At 48.2% G+C, this 19,381-nt stretch overlaps 1 protein-coding gene across 6 annotated transcripts in view; it reads left to right on the forward strand.

Moving 5' to 3' along the window:
* STARD8 (StAR related lipid transfer domain containing 8) overlaps positions 1–19,381 on the forward strand; it is an 83,667-nt gene that overhangs the window by 54,925 nt on the left and 9,361 nt on the right. For 2 of the 6 annotated variants that reach the window (XM_079765062.1, XM_079765066.1), the window contains 3 exons: positions 15,756–15,827; positions 18,172–18,253; positions 19,223–19,286. In XM_079765062.1, coding sequence (XP_079621188.1) covers positions 15,756–15,827; positions 18,172–18,253; positions 19,223–19,286 — 218 coding nt within the window. Of the gene's footprint in view, positions 1–15,079; positions 15,226–15,755; positions 15,828–18,171; positions 18,254–19,222; positions 19,287–19,381 lie in introns of all 6 variants that reach the window. The other 4 variants (XM_079765063.1, XM_079765067.1, XM_079765065.1 and 1 more) reach the window with 4 other exon arrangements.

Raw genomic sequence — 19,381 nt, forward strand, 5'->3', positions numbered from 1 at the left:
TCCTGGGAAGCTGCTCTCCTCCCAGCACCTCCCCTGTGCCTGGCCCATGAGGCCAGTTTGGAGCAAAACAGGATGCATTCAGGATGAGCACCTTTCCCAACTTGTCATCTAATCACCATGGCCCAGCTTGGAGCTTCCTCTCTCATTCATGATAAAACCCCTCACTGTCTTGCTTTTCCCTCCCACCCCAGCAAGGGTGTGCTGACTTCCTCCATATCCGGGCCAGCCCTCCTCCACCCTCATGTGGGGCTGAGGGACAACTTCTCTCATCCAGGCCTCTCTTTCCATTGCCCCAGAGCAGGCTGTGAGAGGGACTGAAAGACCCCACAAGTGCTCTCCCTGTTTGCAGCCTCCTGCTCTTGGGCTGTCCTTGGGAAAGGAGTGGCTCCTTTCCAACAATCCTGGGGTCCTGCCACTGCTTGGTTAATGATTGAACCACATAATAACCACCTTGGAAAGTCACCTCTTGGGGATGGCCATTAACCAATTCCTTGTCCACCCTTCGCCTTAAAGGGACACCATCCTGAACCCTCACCTTCCCCCAAGGGAGCTTTAACAAACATTCTGTCAGTGGGAACTTCTGGGGCCAATTAAACTTCTGCCCCACTGTCTTCACTTGGGCAAACAGAAGTAGTAATTCACATTGCGTCAAGGACACACATTCAGCTTAGGTGGTAAGGGAATTGAGTTGATAGGGATTCAGATGGGTGGTGGGGTAAGGGTTTTTTTTTAAGGCATCAGAGTTAGAGGGAGTAAGGGTGTTTCTAGGAGCAGTTGACACCCTGATCTCAGTTTAAAAGTCTAAAAGGCAAGAAGGGTCTACCGTTACTTGGGGTGAGATGGGGCCATATGTGTGTCTGTTTTCAGCACAGCTGTGGGTCCCTCCACATCAGGCTGGATGTGGTGCTGCCAGCCACACTGCTGCTGCCGAGCTGGAAGAAGAGGTCTTCCTCAGGGAGCCTGTATCTTGACAAGCAGCAGGAGTTGGGAAGGGTCAGGCTATGTCCCAGGTTCATTTTAGAAAGCTCTAGACCAGGGGTAGGGAACCTTTCTTCTGCCAAGGGCCATTTGGATATTTATAACATCATTTGAGGGTCATACAAAATTATCAACTTAAAAATTAGCCTGCTACCTATATTTGGTCAAACATTTAATTAACTTACCCCTAATGCCTTGGCATGTCCAGACCAAATGATTTCGTGGGCTGGCCCATGAGCCAGATATTCCCTACCCCTGCTCTAGACCACAAGCCATTTACTGCAGTTTTAGTGAGAAGAAAAGGAATCAACATTTTGTGAACCCTGCGGGCCTCACCATAGAGTCAGGAAACCTGGCTTCTAGGCATGCCTCTCCATAGCTACCTCTCCATCATTGACTTCAGAGAAGACTTTTGCTTTCCCTGGGCCTCAGTGTCTACTAGTACATCTTTAAAATGGGAAGGGCAGGTGGCATAGACTTAGTGGTCTCTCAGGCTCCCTTTCAGTATGCAAGTATGTGTTCCTGGTCAAGACCCTTTTCTTATCCACAGGCAAAGGTGAGCTGGTTTCAAATTCTGCCAGGTCCAGCCACTAAATATCCTCATCTGGCTGCTAGTTTGGGCTTGCGGAGTCTCATGCTGCCACATCTTGGGTTTTCCTTGAGCATGGACTTTCTTGCAGTTTGAGCTCTAGCCCCTCCCCATGTTTGTGTCTGTCCCAGTTGGCCACCCTCTGACCCATTCAGCTGCAAGTTAATGAGTGACCTGCTTGCTCTGGGTAGTACCAGCCCAAGGTGCTGCTGGGATCCCAGGATTCTGTGGGAACTGGCTGAGGGCTTAGTGAGCTCCAGTCACCTTTACGCTTTCTCCCATGGTGCTCCAGAGATAGGAAGCAGAACTTCCTTTAGAGGGCCTTTAGAGGGCACTTGGTCCAACTGTCCTGAAGCTGGGGTCTCCCTGCCAAGTACTTGTGCAGTTCCTGTACACCCGTCTTCAGTACCTAGTAGTGAAATGTTTCAAGGCAGTTGCTTTCATACATGGAATTTCCAAAAGATTTATTTTATGCTGAACTGAACTCTGTCTCCCTGTGACTTCTACCCCTGGGCCCTGGCTCTGCTCCCTGAGTCCACCTAGACCCTGTCTGCTCTCTCTGACCTTCAGAGATCTGAGGAAAGAATCCTAGTCCCCCTGCGTCTTCTCCAGGCCAAATAGCCTCAGCTCTTACACGTGCTCCTCCAGGAACCTGGGATCAGTCCCCTTCCCAGCCTCATTACTGTCCTCTGCACATGCTACTGTTTGTGGACCTTGGGGTGGGAAATGTGGTTCTAGAAGTGCCTCACTCTCCTCTTTATTTCTAGCCTGCATTTTCCCAGAAGAGTTCTGCATGATCTTTTCCTGAACTACAGAATCCTGGGTCCAGGCACCTCCTACAGCTCTCTCTGATTTGTTCATCATTCAGGTCCAGCCAGTTCCCATGACTGGGAAGCCCCTCAAGGGGACAGTCACCTTCTCATGCCCCCATAGCAGAGGGCAGTCCTGGTGTGAGGAGGCACCCACCTTGATGAGTTGACTGCAATGTACTTATTACGTGAGGGCTGCCAGTGTATACTGCTTTCCTGCCACTTGCTTTCGTCTCTTGAGCTGGTGGGGGTGGGGAAAAAGAGATATTTTAAGGAGCACTGAAGACAGAAATGAGTATGAGCCATGCCCACAGGGGAGCCTAGAAGGGTGAATCAGGCAGGTAGAAACACCAACTCAGCTATTCCTCTTCTAGCAGTCAGTGACAATGACAATGATGGATTCTCCCATGTTTTTAATGTTTCCAAGGCACTTTCACTTCCATTATCCCATTCTGTTCTCAGAGCAACCCAGTAAGATAGTGTGATCTCCCTAGTGCAGTGATGGGCAACCTTTTGAGCTTGGTGTGTCAAACTTCGCCAAAAAACTGAGCATTACTCGGGTAGTGTGTCACTTTGAGGAAAAAACATTATTTCGCAAATGTTTCATCCTCAGGAGCAGCAAATGTTTCATCCTTGGCATGCGGCCGCCTTAGCGGCCACGTGTCATCAGAAATGGCTATGTGTGTCAGTGCTGACATGTGTGTCATAGGTTCGCCATCACTGGCCTAGTGTGACCCTGGGTGATCTCTACCTGAAATCCAGGAAGGGAGAAGGGCACAGCCTTCAGGAAGGGAGGATTTGGAACCCAGGTCTCTTGACGCTTAGTCTTCCCTGTTTTCCTCAAAACACAACCCACAGCAGAGGCAGCTGGGGCTGACTCTGCAGCTTCCCCACCACAGCGGAACCTCTGTCCAGGCTGTAACTCTGTTCCCATGGTTGAGAGAGCCACCTCCAGGGGAGGTGGCTGAGGATTTCCTGTTCTTTATCTGGGCTGGGTGGTGTGAAGTGTGAGATAGGCACTTGCAGCCAGCTTTTTTGCTCAAGGCTGGGGAAAGAGTAGGAAGCTTGGGAAGCCCTTGTCCCAGACATCTGGCTTGAGTGGCCCCCACCTGAGTAGGACCTTCTAAATGGAAAAAACAAAGAGGGGCATGTGGGAAAGGAGCCAGAGTGGAGCCAAAGCAAATACATTCTGAGTTGTACACATGGCCCCTGGGGCAGGAGAGTGTCGTGGGGAAGAGTGGGTACAACGGTATATGCAACACTGTGTGACATTGGGCAAATCACTTAATGCTTGTGAGCTATAAAATGGGGATATGTACCTACCTCATGGGGTTGTTCAGTATTAAAGCCAATAGTATAAACAGAATTATTGTTGTTGTTTAGTAGTACTTTCTGCCACATCACTTTGCTGTGTTTCCCTTAAATTGGGATGTGCAGTGCTCAAACCTGCCACCTCCTGGGCATTGGCTCTGAACTTTTCTGTCACTTCAGATTCCACCTAGAAAAGCTTTCCCTGGCCATGTTCACCTACAGGGTTCCCTTCCTCTGGCCTCTTTTACTGGCATTTGTGACACTGCAACAGGCTGTAGTCCCAATAAGAACACCAATAACAATAGTGAACTCTTCTAGATTCTTGACACATTGGAAGTTACTTAGCTCCCATGACAATGCTGTAAGGTAGATGCTGCTCTTATCATCCCCATTTTACACATGAGGAAACTGAGACAAGGAGAAGTTAAATGAGGAACTTGCCCAAGGTTATACAAGTAGGGAGTGATGGAGCTGGGATCAGGACCCAGGCAGACTGACCCCACCGCCCACACCCTTAGCGACTATGCCATACCTCTCCTCTCCCTTTCCTAGATGCTTGGCCAGGAGGCAAGAGCCGAGCTTGAGTCTCTCTTCTGCCCCTGACTACTTATCATACCCACCAGCGATCAGCCACTCCTAGGCAGACAGTCCCCAGATCTTTGCCTGCCCCTCTCCCCAGGTGGATGGATGGACAAGAAAGAAAACTCGAAGGGCTGCATTTGAAGCAGAACTGCATTAGGGTGAGAGAGGGTGTGCAGGAGGGAGATGGGGGATGGTTCTGACAGCAGTAGCAGGGTCACTAGATTAGTAACCTCCAGCATTGGAGGGTAGAGAGCATGGTGCTGAGTGGCACCAGGGAAGAAGAGGCATTTTAATGAGCTGTCTTGATAACCAGGTTGCATTATTTAGAAGGTATGGGTGGTAAGAGATAAGCAAGAGGCTTAGCTGTATTATTTTTTTAATCCCATCAGCTGGTATGGCCCATGCTAGAATTGGGTATGTGGGTGGGGGATGGCTTTTGTACAAAACCTGCAGCCCTCCCCACAATGTTCCCACCTCAGGGCCCTTGGGTGCTGTAAGCTTCAGGCTGTACCACTTGCCAGCTCCATTGCTTTCGTGCTAATTCTTTGTTATCTTGTATCCAAACAAGTTCCAGCTACAAAGGACATCCCATTTTAACCTCTGGCTCCCTGAGAAGGATGGGCCTGATAGCAGATCTGGCCAAGTACTCCAGGGGAGTTTGGCTTTTTTCCCCCTAGGTTCCAGATCTTGGTGCCAACATAGGGCCTAGCACCAAGTAGGTGCTCAGGTAATATTAATTGAGTAAATGCACAGCCAAAGAGGAATAGATTTGAGGGGAGATCCTAGGGAAGCTGACATGATAACAGATTAACAGGAGGGCACTGAACATTTAGGTGGGTTCCTGGCTCCATCTGTAGTCCAATAAAAGCCACTTGACCTTTCATAGTTTCAATTTTCCCATTTGTGTAGTAGGCCTGCTTTGGACAGGGCTATTGTAGGGACTAAATAAGTTGTGGGATGATCAACTGCTTTCTCCACTGATGGGAATTTACTTCAGGCTAAGGAGTCATACTGTAAAAATCCTGGTACATATTTTTTGTGTCTATGGCTTAGGCCATTTCTCCTGTTTAATGAGGAGGATTCTAACTTGGTGGCTCTGACTCTGGAGCCAGACTGCCTAGATTTGCATCTTGCTTCACCACTTCTTAGCTGCCGATCTTGGACAAGTAATTGTTATCTCTAGACCTCAGTTTTCTCATCTGTCAAATAGATTATCAGAGTGCTTATCTCACAGGGTGGTCATGAAGATTCAATTATATAAACCATATAAAAAGTAGCTAAAGAAATGCCTGGGAGATAACAATGACCTTTTTGCTGTTATTATTCTCTCATTTTATACTTACAAAAACCTCATGTTGTCGGTACTATGATCATATCACAATTTTACAGATGAGGACACTGAGGCATGAGAAGTTAAGTCTTGCCCAATACAATCTGGCATATAATAAGTATTCAATTAATATTAGTGTCTATTATTAATTATATATAATTACATTCAGTGTCATAAATATTGTTATCAATAATAAGCACAGGTATAGCTAAGAAGTAGCAAAGGCAGGACAAAAAGTCATGTCTTCAGATTGCTAGCCTATTATTCTTCCCACTATACCCCAAATCCTCTATGCTCTTAGGTCTTAGGTAGCCTTTTTAAAAAAAAAAAAAAAAAAAAAAAAATATATATATATATATATATATATATATATATATATATATATATATATATTATTGATTTCAGAGAGAAATGGAGAGGGAGAGAGAGATAAAAACATCAACAATGAGAGAGAAATCATTGATAGGCTGCCTCCCGCACACCCCACACTGGGAACCAAGCCCACAACCTGGGCATGTAACCTTGATAGGGATCGAACTTGGGACCTTTCAGTCCGCAGGCCGAAGCTCCATTCACCAAGCCAAACTGGCTAGTGCTCTTAGGTAGCCTTTTGGCCACCATTTGGAATTCTGTTTCCCTTCACCCCACTATGGTCTGAGCTTGAATGTTGTGACCCCTGCCCCCAAGGCCCTAGGCCCTTGTCCTCTCTTTGTGCTCAGCATCACAGCACTCCTTTTATGTGACCACAGGGTTCAGGGGAAGGGTTGTGTCCATTACTTTCAGAGTGAGAATAGGCCTGGGCTGAGGAGGCTACCTCTCTCAAGCCCATTTCCTTTGTGTCAGAGACAGTTTTCTCTGGATCTCAGGGTGGGGACAGGCTTCTTCAAGGCATTTCCTGTCCGGGAGTTTATATTTGGCCTCAGAAAAAGGAAAGGGAAGTAGGCAAGGCAGTGGGATGTAGAAGTGGTGGCACAGGGTCAAAACGGGTGAGCACCAAGACTGCAGGCCAAGAGAGGGAAGCAGGAGGTGGTGCATGTCCCTTCTCTCAAGTGAACTTCAATGTCCTACCGAAGCTTGGGATGGGAAAGCTCAGTGCTCTTTGAGGCCAGAATGTCCCCACCCTCGGGAACAGTTTCTTTTCTCTCTCAAAGTTTTGGGCCTTGGTTCCTGGCCCTGTGGTTACTGCCCTGGGGCAAGGCTCTGCCAGTCACCCAGGGCGCTGTGTTGCAGGTGTGTGCTTAGTTCTGTGTCCTTGCTATGTGGATACCAGAGAAGAGGGTGGAGTCAGAGGCCCACACACCCTGTTTAGTTGGGAAGCAGAACTTCCTGTCTAGATGTTGCCAGAACATTCAGTAGCCCTTACCACACTGCAGTGAGGATTCTGAGACCAATAGAACCCAGTGGAGTTGAGCTTTGGTTGAGTCAGAGAGACAGACTCTTGTGCTTTTGAGAAGGTAATGTAAATGTGTTGGGGGCCACTTAATTTAATTGAAGCCTTCATGTCAAGGGATGTTTTGCCTCCATCTTGATGAATAGTAGGAGTTTGCATATTCAAGCCAGTCTGGGTCCAGAGTGTGGATAACCTCAAGTGCTAGGTAGAAAGCAGTCTGATATATCCATCCTGGGCTGTGGGCTGTAGGGAACCTGTTAGGTTGCAGAATAGAAGAGTGGCCAGGTCAGAGATGGACTCTTGGAAGAAGAAGCTGGCAGGATGACCTGTTGAAAGGAGAAGCTGGAGCCTAGGAACTTGGAGGACTGACATAATCCAGTCATGAGAACCTAGAGCACCGTTGGGTATGGAAAATTGTGACCATTTGATGGAAAAGTTGATAGAACTTGGTGACAAAATACATGAGCAGAAAGAGAACAGATCAGGATGACTGGGCATTTAAGCCTAGATGTTTGATGCCTTTGGAAGCAGGAAATCAGAAGAGCTGGCTTAGGAGGGAAAGACAAATTTAGTCTTGGTCTCCACTGAGGACTCTCACTTGATTCTCCCAAAAGAGAATGTGCAGGGGGAGGACAGCTCCCCACACTGAGCCAGCCACTATTAATCATATCTACCTCTGCTCCAGGTTTAGATTTTGGTGAATGGTCATTATTAGATGGGGAAACTGAGGCTTAGACAAAGATAGTAGCTTTCACAAGGTTACCCAAGAAGTTCCTAGTGGAACTAAAACCAGAATGTAATTCTCCTGACCTTCAATCCAATAGTCTTCCATACCACAGTGGAGAACAGTTACCATTGGTCTAACATCTGCCCCAGACTGGTTAGGTTGGCATCTCTTGTCTCCAGGCTGGGGACTGAAAGTGATGGAATAGTACATGGCTTATTAAAACACCTGTTTTTCCTTGTCGCCATGACCTTGTCAGAACACCTGGGACTGTGTTGGGGGAAGGATCCCCTGGGGGCAAAAAAGCTAATGGAGAGACTGCTGCAGAACAGGTGGCAGCTTTGACCTTCACTGTCACAGGAAATCCCTGGGCCGGGCAGGAATTTTAGATGTCTGCTTTGGCCCTGCTGTATCTAGTGCTAGCCTTGGTGACCACAGGCCTGGCTGACTCTAGACCCAGATTTTCAAGCAACCCCAGCAAGCCAGAGGTCTGATTTATCTACAGGGCTCTTGTGACCCTCCCTTATGACCCTCTCTACAGCTGCATATGGAGCTCAGGCCACAGCTTCATGGAGGGCACAATTGATGGTTCCTTATGTAACTTCCATAATTATAAAAACTTCAAACTAGAACTGCTACCTATCCCTTGCTAACCCTACAAGGTGCCCATAGTGTCCAAAGACAGGGGATCTCCAATGAATATTGAGTCCATTCTTTGCCTCACTCCACAGGCCATTCCTAAGGTGGGGTGGGGCTGCCTGGAGGTGCCTGAGGCCCCCAGGTAAGGTCTCATACTTCAGGTTTGGAAGCAAACATTTTTTGGTTGCAGGGGCTGTCTTGTGCATTGTAGAATTTTAGCAACATCCATGGCCTCTACTCAATAGATGCTAGTTGCATCCTTCCCCAGTTGTGATGATCAAAAATGTCTCCAGATATTGTCAAAGGTCCCCTGGGGGTAATTGTCCCTACTTGGAGAATCTCTGTGGCCCTGTAGCCTTGGCCATGGAGTGTTGAGGATAGAGGGATGTTAGAATGGAGAGGCACACATGTGAACCTGCCGCTGGCGGGCAAGAAGATTCAGTGGCTTCCTTTTGTTGCTACCCAGTCCCACAGTACTGTACCCTTTTGAGCCTTTTGACACATTGGTACCTCAGTTGTGACAGGGATACTCCGAAGTGTTGTTTGTGAGGCCCCAGGAGCTAGCATCTAGCTGTAGCTCCATCTGAGATGGGGTCGGCATCCGAACAGGTATAGTAGGACCCCCAAGTTCTGCCCATCAACCCAACAAGCTGGAAGCAGGGCATTGTCTAGCACTGCCAAGCTAGGACACTTGAAATCCAGCAGCCCTTGCTGTGGTGCTCCTCCTGTGAGGTTTGGAATGTGGGATGAGATCTATTTTGGTCTTGTCTCCCTTTCTCCCTCCATCTCCCTCTCTTGTAAGAATCTATTAGAGTTTTGATTCTAGCTAAGAGCAGTAGAAGCAGGGAGAGACAAGAGTGTACCCAATCTTCCATGGACAGGGTATTGCAAACCACTCTGAATGTCTACTCCAGGGTTGGGAGGGGAAGTCTTGGCAGTCTTGGAATCCATGACAGCTTTTAGTATAGGCCCCTTTGAAGGCTTCTCTCCCTTGGTCCCCCAAAGAGAGAGGTGGCATAGCCAAGTTGCAGTATCTCTGCCAGGGTCACTGCCATCCTAGAGGGCCCCTTGTGCAAATTCAAATGAAGCACTATCCAAGGCTTGAGGATGAGTGGGCATGCTGCTTGTGGCTTAGATCCCTTAATGTATCTTTATGGGAGGGTGAAAGGGGCTAGTCACACACACTTGGGGTCAAGTGAATGGAAGCCCTCAGCCAAAAGTCCAGCATCTCCTTAAGCAGGTCCCTCTCTAGGAGTGGGGTTGGGAAAAGGAAACAGGCCTTGCATCAACCAAGATAAATGATCTGAAAAGCTACTTGTCAGGACCTAGCAATTGCCAGGTGCAACAGCAGGGCCTGGAGTGGTAGGCAGCCCCTCTGCCTATCTTGGGTACCAGCTTGGCCTCACAGATCCCACCTTGAGAACTTGGGTTTCCACATAGATGGTGGCAATACAGGCTTTTCTTCAGCCCTTTAGAATACTGGCTTTCCTCCTGCACTCACTGAAGGTGGGAGAGGCCATGCTGATAACAGATCTTGTTTTGGAGACGGTCATCCTGCCATATGGGCCATGGAGGAGATACCTTTCCAGATAAGGAGCTAAGTACTGTAAAGGAAACCAACACATTGGTTGGAAGATGCCTTATGGAGCAGGTCAGCTGTTTGAATAAATTACCTTCACAAACACCCACAGACCTACCAGCTCCTGTTCTACCATATGCATTCACATTACTGCTCATTGCTCTCTCCTGCTCCTGTACTGAGCCCTCGAGAGAATAAGGGCCAGTGATTAGAATGGCCTGAGCCTGGCCTCTGGCTAGAATCTTTCCAGAGACCTATGCTATAGCTTTTTAGCTGGCCACATCTGTTTAGGGTAGTAGTTCTCTATCTTGGTTGCACTTTAGAATCACCTGCAGAGCTTTCAAAAAAAAAAAACAACAAACAAAAACAAAAACAAAACAAAACAAAAAAACAAAACCTGTCCCCAGAGATTCTAATTTATTTGGCCATGACTGGTGCTCAGGCACTGGCATTTTTAAAAACTCGCCAGATTAGTATGACTGGAGTGGCTCAGTTGGGTCGAGTGTCATCCTGTGCACCATAAGGTTGCCATTTCGAGCCCTGGTCAGGGCGAGTACAGAAGGCAACCGTATCTATCTCTTTTATAAATGTTTCTCTCCCTCTTTCCCTCCCTCCCTATCTCTAAGCATATCTTCAGGTGAGCACATAAAATAAATAAATAAAGTTTATAATGTTCAGCCTGAGTTGAAAGTTTACTGCTCCAGCTGTAACAAAGACACTTTGATCTGGGCCCCCATGACATCCACCCATTGCTTGTCCTGGGCCCTGTGTCTTGCTTGGTCCCTAGACCTGAGCTGGACTTTGGGTTGGGAGAGGAGCAGGCTGAACCATGGCCTGGGCAGCTCTCTCACAGCCCACTAAGTGACCACAAGGCGTAAGGATACGAGTTTCCCAATAGTGGTGTGAAGAGGGTACAGTTGGTGAGGTGTGGCTTCCCAAAGCTTAGTTGACCACTGCTTTCACTTTTCCTCCTAGCTTTCTCTCTCACTTCTTTACAACTAGGACACAATCAGAATGGAGCCTTTAAGACCATGTGAATACAAAGTTCAAGTAGTTCTAACAAAAGAAGCCCTTTCTAATGATAGCTTTCGTATAGATTCAAAACCATATAGAACCTGACCACATCCAGACTAACCAGGAAGGTAGGCAGGAAAGTTATTGTCCCTTACTGTGTATATTTGAAAATGAAAGCTTAGAGAATGAAGAAAGTTGCTTAAGATGACTTTAATAGCAAGTATGGGAGCGGCTTAATTGGAAAAATCTTTTTCTCCAACTCAATTATCATGTTGGGCATTATTGTATTTCTTCCAGGGGAATGCTGCTGCCTTTCTCCTGGGTGCATAAACTCTACCCTCATAGAGTGCAGCCCAAGATCAAAAACCTTGCTTTTCTCCTCATTGCATCCTTCTCTGAGCAAAAAAAAGTGCTCTGTGCTAAGAGGAACCCTAGTATGTGTCCTGTGAAAGTGTAGGTGCAGATACCATCATTGACCTCGAAAAGCATCTGCTTCTGCTCAGCCAGTCCTTCTTTGATGCTCCTTTCAGGAGACGTGTGACTGTGGCCCTGGGGCCAGATTTGACTCTAGAGCTCTCTAGTATGCCTTTCCCCCAATTTTTTTGGCCCGATTCAGCTGGGCTCCTCCACAGGGGGAGAGTTTGGGCTTAAATCTTGATGGAATCAAGCTTGTGCCAACTGGTGCCATCCCTGACCAATCCTGGCATATCAGCCTAGTCTTGGCCAGAGCACAGCTTGCATGATATAGAGCAGGGGTAGGGAACTTTATTTCTGTGAAGGACCATTTGGATATTTATAATATCATTCTCGGGCCATACAAAGTTAACAACTTAAAAATTAGCCTGCTATATTTGGCCACACATTTAATTAACTCACCCTTAATACCTTGGCAGGGCCAGACCAAATGATTTTTTCAGCTCTTATACGGCCCAGGGGCTGGATGTTCTCTACCCCTGATATGGAGGCTGAAACTACTGGAATCTGCACATCTGGACACAGGCAGGACCAAGAGCCACAGGCAGACATTTCTACACCACTCTTATCAGCCTGACCCGTGTCACTCTCCCTGCCAGGCACATGAGGCAGTCCTCAGTCTGGGCCACCTGGGTCCCAGCTCCAGGTGAATTGATTCTGGGCAGGCTGGGCCAGGTGGAGGGATGAAGGCAAAACACCTTAGCTCAGCCCTTAATCCCTGACTGCTCATCTGGGAGGGGGCCTCAGGGCCTCCCAGCTCTCCATGGGGTGGTATGGTGTCAGGGAGCCAATGTCCCTGACATCCTATTGGGCAATAACTTATTACATTCTCCAGATTCCTGCCAGGGAGGGCTGCTGGGGATTTAGGCTAGAGCCCTGCTTTGGACTTCTTGGCTCCTTTGTCTTTTTGAGCTATTGTGAAACTTCTGCCTCATAATCTCACTTTCCTGAGCCATTTGGCTCCAATTCTGACAGTGATATGGATGCTGCCATTTTCTAGACCCAGAAGCGAACTCTATCTGGGCCGCTTTCTCCCCTTTCCATAATACCATAGAGAAGAGTGATGGACATGGAATTTGAAAATCAGGGTCATAGTCTTAGTAATGACACTTAACACTGTGTGACTTGGAAAAGTTGCCTGGGCCTCAGCATGCTCCACCTTTTTTAAAATACTGATTTGGAGAGTTCCACCATAGACCAATAGAATCAGCCTTTGGAGATGGGACCTTGGGGAATTGGTATTTTTAAAACGTCTTAGTTGATTCTAATGTGCATCCAAGGATGAGAATCCCTGAGCTAAGTGATTAAGGTCAGCGCTTCTCAAAATTTAATGTGCTGCAAATCACCTGAGGATCTAGTTCAATGGAGATCCAGTTCAGTGAGCTTGGCCTCTGTGTGTCTAATATGCTCCCAGGTGATGCTGCTGCTGCTGGTCCAGGGATCACACTTTGAATAGCAGGGGCTAGAGGGCCCTAACTATGAATGAAACAATTTGGCACTCACCTGAGTGAGCTGATCCCCTTCCCACCAGCCCTGGCTAGGGCCACTGCCTAGCATTAGGGGAGCAGGCAGCCCACCACTCTCCCATGGACCCTATGGCTCAGGCAGATGATGCAAGATATAGGACTTGATCACTGTCCTCTGCCTCCCCCCTTAGGCTTAGGGAGGAGCACAGGAATAATGGACAGGTGGATGCCTCTCTCCTCCCTTCTCTTCCTTTTTGTTCTGCCTCAAACCATGAGTGACAAGGGGCTGTAGTGGACTTCAAGTGTGTGACATGCACTGACTTGGGTCGCCATACCAGACTCATGGCCCTTTAGGTGTCACTATTTCCTTCTTTGCCCACCTTTCTGGAAACTCAGATCTGGTCCTTCCTTTGGTAACTCCCCTTTGTCTTAATGACAGGAAAGCAGAGCTGGCTAATGGGAGGGGCTCTGAGGACAGGGAAGGCCCTTCTCCTGGGTGTGTGGCAGGAGTAAGAGACTAGGGGTTGGTTACAGCAGTTGGCTCAGCTGTCCTAGTAGCAAAACCCTGTCCCTCAAATGCTCCCTGGGTGGGTGTGAAGTCCCTTCACATTGCTCTTACCACATCCCCCATCCTCCAGACCACCACCTGCCTAGAGACTCCAGCTGGAGCCTTTCCCAGGCCTGCATTGCCCCCTGCCAGAGGGGCTGAGGTAGTGCTAGCTGGGAACAAATGCTTTCCAGAATCTCTTGGAGGTCCTGGTTATTCCTAGCTCTTTATCACAGGTTAGAGAGTTGAAGTAACAAGAAACATGCACAGCCGAAACAGGTTTGGCTCAGTGGATAGAGCATTGGCCTGTGGACTCAAGGGTCCCAGGTTCGATTCCGGTCAAGGACATGTACCTTGGTTGCGGGCACATGCCCAGTAGGGTGTGTGCAAGAGGCAGCTGATCCCTCTCTCTTCCTCTCTGTAAAAAATCAATAAAATATATATTTTTTAAAAGAAACATGCACATACACATGGATGCAGGTGCATGCACAGACCAAGGGGCCTGCAGGGGTGTATATGCAAGCGCATAAGCCCACACCAATCCATATGGATCATGGACATGAGCAAACTTGGATGTAGCTATATGCAGAGACAGATACAAGGGTGCATGACCAGGTGCACACACTTGTGAAAATGTACAAGTTGCAACCCCGCTCATCCCTTTTTGCCCCCAAAGCCCTCAGGGGCTGCAGAGCCTTATTTTCTCCCCTTCATTAGTGTGTGACCTTTGAGGATCCTGTTAGTTTTTCTGACCAACTTCCACCTTCCCACACTCTTTCTTTCCTCCTCGACCCAAACAGCATATCTGAAATACAGTTTTGTACTTTAAATTGTCAGTCTCGGCTACAAGGTTCTCATCCTGGATTCTTTGTGGGAGGGCACTGCAGAGGAGAGCACTTGCTGCCTTGGAAAAACCCTACCAGTCTCCTTGGAGTTCTTTGGTCACAGGTACTAAGAAAATGGAGGAAATGGGGACAGGACTCGTGGCTGGAGCAGCTCTGCTGAGCCAGCAGCCCACCCCATCCTCAATGCCAGGTAGGGACAAATAACTGCCTGAGCAGTCCCAGGGCTTCACTGCTGGCACTCAGCCTACACTGGGCCAGGAGGGCCTCCTCTGTGGCTGCATTCCAGCAGCATGTCTGCACTGAGGCTGGCACGGATGTCTTGCTCAGTGCCAGGAACTCCCAGAGCAGAGGCAGGAGGCTGACCCAGCCTTTGCCCTCCAAGACACCCACAGGCCAGCACTGTGTCAGCATGACAGTCAGCACTGGGTTATGCCACAAATAGACCAGTCGCAGGGAAGAGTTGGAGCAGTCCTGGGAGGCTCCCAGGGGAGAGAGAGCTGGAACTTGATGAGTGGTAGGGGAGGAAGAATACTGGGGCAGCCACCATGTCAGAAGAGGGAAACCTGAGCTGGAGTCAGACTGAGCTTGGACTCCAGCCCTGAGACTGCTACCCCATCAACTGGGAAACTGTAGATGAGCCCTTCCTTTCTGAGCTGATTTTGAGATCCAAGAAATGGGGATACTAAAAACTTCACAGCTTCTGTGTGTGTGTTCAGTAAGATTTGGTTATCAAAGTGCTGGAGGATATTAGGTATGATGAAGGGAAAGGGACTAATGATTGGTGAACATTTTGTCTCCCCAGCTAGACTAGGATGGTCTACCCAGGCCATGGAAGGGGATGGCTCCCAGAAAAAGAGGGTTGAAGACACAGCTGTGCCTCTTCCTTCCAGCAGTACTCCTTGATCCCAGACAGTCCTGGGAAGGTTCTGTTCTTCAGCATTGGGGCAGGTAAAGAATGAGGCTCAAGAGCCCTAGCTGGTTTTTCTCAGTGGTTAGAGCATTGGCCCATGGGCCAAAGGGTCTCCAGTTCAATTCCCAGTCAAGGGAAAGTACCTCGGTTGTAGGCTCCATCCCGAGCCTAGGTCAGGGTGAGTGCAGGAGGCAAGCACTCAGTGTGGCTCTCTCGCATGGATGTTTCTCTCTCTCTTCCCCTCCTCTCTCCCTCCCATTCTCTCTAAAAACCAATGGAAAAATATCCTCGGGTAAGAATTAAAAAAAGGAAAAAAAAGAATGAGGCTCAAGAAATGAAATTCAAGAAAGGGGTCTCCGAGCATACAGGAATGAGTGGGGCTTGGGGAGTAGAGGGTAAATCTTAGCTGGCTGTGACATGAAGCAAATGTGCCAGCTCCTCCAAGCTTCTCTTGTCATTTCTGGATCACCAGAACTAAGAGGTGCCTGCCTGCTGGAAGTGAGGCAGCAGGCAGCACCCATGCTAACCCCATTTCTCTGCCTCATTCTCCCCCTCTGTTCTGTTTTAGAAGCTGAGGCCAAAAAAGCATGTGAGTGGCTCCGAGCAACAGGATTTCCTCAGTATGCTCAGTTTTTTGAAGGTAAGGTTCCCCTCCCCTAACCTCTTTATCCCTCCACTTTTTCATATGTAAAATGGGGCAAATCATATCCTTTCTCTGACTGCACAAGAAGCTGTGTACCCTGGCCCTGTTCCTATAGTTACAATCTCTACATCATCATTTCTACTGGATGGCTCTTATCAGCTCTCAAAAGCTCTGCTGTTGTCCATGTATAAAATACCTTGTCATGACCAGGGCCACTGCTTTGTACCATTCTGAGGATGCCAGCTGCACAGATGGAGTGTGGAGGGTGTATCCTGGCAGCCTAACTCTCACTTCATCTTCCCCATGGTCTCATATTTCTCTGTTTTCCTCCATATTTCCTTTTTTCTTTAGCATTGTTCATACTTGCTGTTTCTACTTCCGCTCTTCTTCCCACACCCTCACTGCACCCTGGCTTCCCCCCATCTCACCAAAAACAGTCCTTTTCAAGCTCACCAGTGACCTTCATGAGGTCAAATTCAGTGGTCACTTCCCAGTCCTTACTTAATCTTTCAAAGGCATTCAGTGCAGTTGGCCACTCACTTCAGCTTCTAGAAACCTTCCTCTCCTGACTGTCTCTTTGGCTGCTGCTCTCTACCTCCTTAGCTGACTCTGCTTCTGCTGAATGTTGGGTTGTCTCAGAGCCAAAACCTTCTCTCTCAACATTTCTTCTCCAAGAGATTCTTGTCCAGGTACCATCTATATTCTGGTAACTCCCAAATGTCTCTCTGCCCAGGCCTCATTCCCAAGCTCCAGATTTATCTGTTCAACTGCCAATCACTACCTCTACCCAGATGTTTGCCAGGTGCCTCCGATTTAACAGGTCTCAATCTGAGCTCCCCAGAGCATGGCCACCCACTCAAGCTCCACATTAGGAATCATCCTCAGTTCCTCTTTTCCTTTGTCCCCCTTCAGCAAGCCCCTTCTCCCTCCAGAATATTTCTGGAATCAATCCACTTACTACCACCTTCACTGCCACATCAATGTGACCTAGTGTGCCAGTCTCCTTCTTGTACTCCCTGCTCTACTCTGAATGCAAAGCAGCTTGAGACCCTGTGAGCATAGGCCTCACTATGTCACTCCTCTGCTCTGACTGTGTCACTCCCAATACACTCAAAATGAAGTTTGCCCAAGTGCTTTATCCTCACTGACAAGACTGAATTAGCCAACTCCCCTTTCTTTACTCCTCTTCACTTTGCTCACCACACTCAAGGCTCATTTTATCACTCATTCACTCTGGGCCCTTTTCCTCTTTGAAGCCTTATTGTTAGTCCTGCCAGGAACTCTCTACCTGGGCTCTTTGCACAGCTGGCCCCTCTCGTTCTTCAGGACTCAGCTCAGAAGTCACAGCCCCAGCAGGCCTCTGCAGATCACCTTTCTAGGAATAGCCCCCACTCAGCCTCTCTTTACCCCAACACTTTGGTTGATGTCTTTTGTAGCATTTATTACTGCATTCTCTTGTTTGTTTCATATATTGTCTCTTGCCTCCAGGAGAGTGGGAAGCCCATAAAGGCAGGGACCTTCTCTGTCTCATTTGCTGTTGTGTCCCCAGTGTCTGGCCCAATGTACCGTACTTTCTGGCGTATAAGACGACTGGGCGTATAAGATTTTCCTGGGTTAAAAAGTCGTTTTATACACCGGAAAATACGGTATATTGGACTATATTGATGGATTAGATATAATGGATTAGATATATTGGACTACCGTATTTTCCGGCATATAAGAGACTTTTTAACCCATGAAAATCTTATACGCCCAGTTGTTTTATACGTCGGAAAATACGGTAGATGCTCAATGAATGTTAGGAAATGAATCAATGGGCTGATTTTACCAATAAGGCAGAGAGGTGTGGGATTTTCTGGCTGCTCTCACGTCCTCCCCTTTCCTTCCTTTCTCACCTATCCTCCTTAAACCCCAGGGACTGGGCCCATGCTATGGGTAGCAGTAGGAAGTGTTTCTTCTGTCCTCACTGTCTCTGGTCCCCCAGTTCACCTTGGGTCAGGGAGGAGGTTCCTTGTTTGAGCAGCCCATGATTCAAAGGGAAATGAGGGAGCCCACACTGATTCTTGGCAGCCACCTCAGGCCTGCTGTCCCCCATGGACCTGCCTCACTGACTGATGGGCCCTCTCATCCAGCTCTACCTTCCAGGCCTCTCTTTATCCTTTCTGATGATGGCCAACCTGAGCTCCCTGGGCTCTTCCTTTCCTCTAGGCATCCTCCTTCTGCTCTATATTTTCTGGCCTGCTTCCCTGCTTCCCCAGCCTCCCTTTTCCAGCTCAAGGGCCACTGGCAGAATTTCTGACCAACCACCATCAACTCATCTTGGCTTTTCTCTGCCATACAGAAGGTTCATTTCCCCTGGATATTGGCTCTGTGAAGAAGGACCACGGTTTTCTGGACGAGGACTCTTTGGGGGCCCTGTGCAGGTAGGGGGCTAAGGGCCAGACCTGGGAGTCTGGGGTCTAGCTTAAGGCTTCCTCGTGTTAAAAAAATTCCTGTTTCCCTAACACAGGAGGAGCCTCAGCTATTAACAAAGCTCATCTACTTCAGTCATGCCACTCACTCTGTCTTTTGGGTCTGTGACACCCTCACCCACCCAGGCATTCTAGCTGGAAAGCCAATAGTAGGCCTTGATTCTTTTCTCCCTTCAGTTAGGTTCCACAGATCATCCTCTGATTTGTCCCCTCTCTACTTACACCAGCTCGGCCCTGGTTTGAGGTCAAACCATGACTTCTTGGGTCCATCACAGCCTCCTAACTGGCCTTCCTGCTTACATCTCTGCATTCCCCTCCTTGCCATGGTCCAGTGGCCCAACAGCCACTAGAGTCTGTTTCCAGGAGTAAACTCACTCCTCTGTTTAAAATGTGTCACTGCCTGAAGGGGAAATCCAAAGCTTTTTAGCATGACACATGAGGCCCTTTGCAATCTGCTTTTGACCAACCTTATCAGCCTCGGTCCCCTCTCATAACTACATTGGTTTGTTTACTGTTTCCCTCTCTACCTTCTCCCAATCTCTTGTTGAATTCAGGGATAGGAGTCTCTCTGCCTCTCTCCCTCCAATCCCATTTCTGTCTTCCAAGAAGCCTTATCTAATTACAACCCTTCCATTCATGGAAGTTCCTTGTCCCACCCTTTGTGTGACTGCTGTGCCTTCTGTCTACTTTGTTCTTGAACCTTTCACATTTCTGTAGCAGTTTGTTTTCACATCTATAAGCTCTCAGAGAACAAAGGCCATAATCTCTCCAGCATTGTGTCCAGCACTGAAACCTTCACAAAGTTTCATTGGCTGGGCATGTGAATTAGTGGATGGCATCTTGGGAGTGTCTTGGTAGGTTGTGCCCTGAAGACTTTGGGGGTTGGGACCCTTGGATGAGCACTGCTTTGTTTCCTTGCAGGAGGCTGATGACCTTGAACAATTGTGCCTCGATGAAACTGGAGGTTCATTTTCAATCCAAGAAGGTGAGTCATGGCAGGAGTGGGGTCTGTGACCTTGTGGCACCATAGGGAACATAAATATACACAAACCACTTTTGAAACTAGTTTCAGTGTCCCCA

The sequence above is a fragment of the Cnephaeus nilssonii genome, assembly GCF_951640355.1.
Source record: "Cnephaeus nilssonii genome assembly, chromosome: X".
Lineage (NCBI taxonomy): Eukaryota > Metazoa > Chordata > Mammalia > Chiroptera > Vespertilionidae > Cnephaeus > Cnephaeus nilssonii.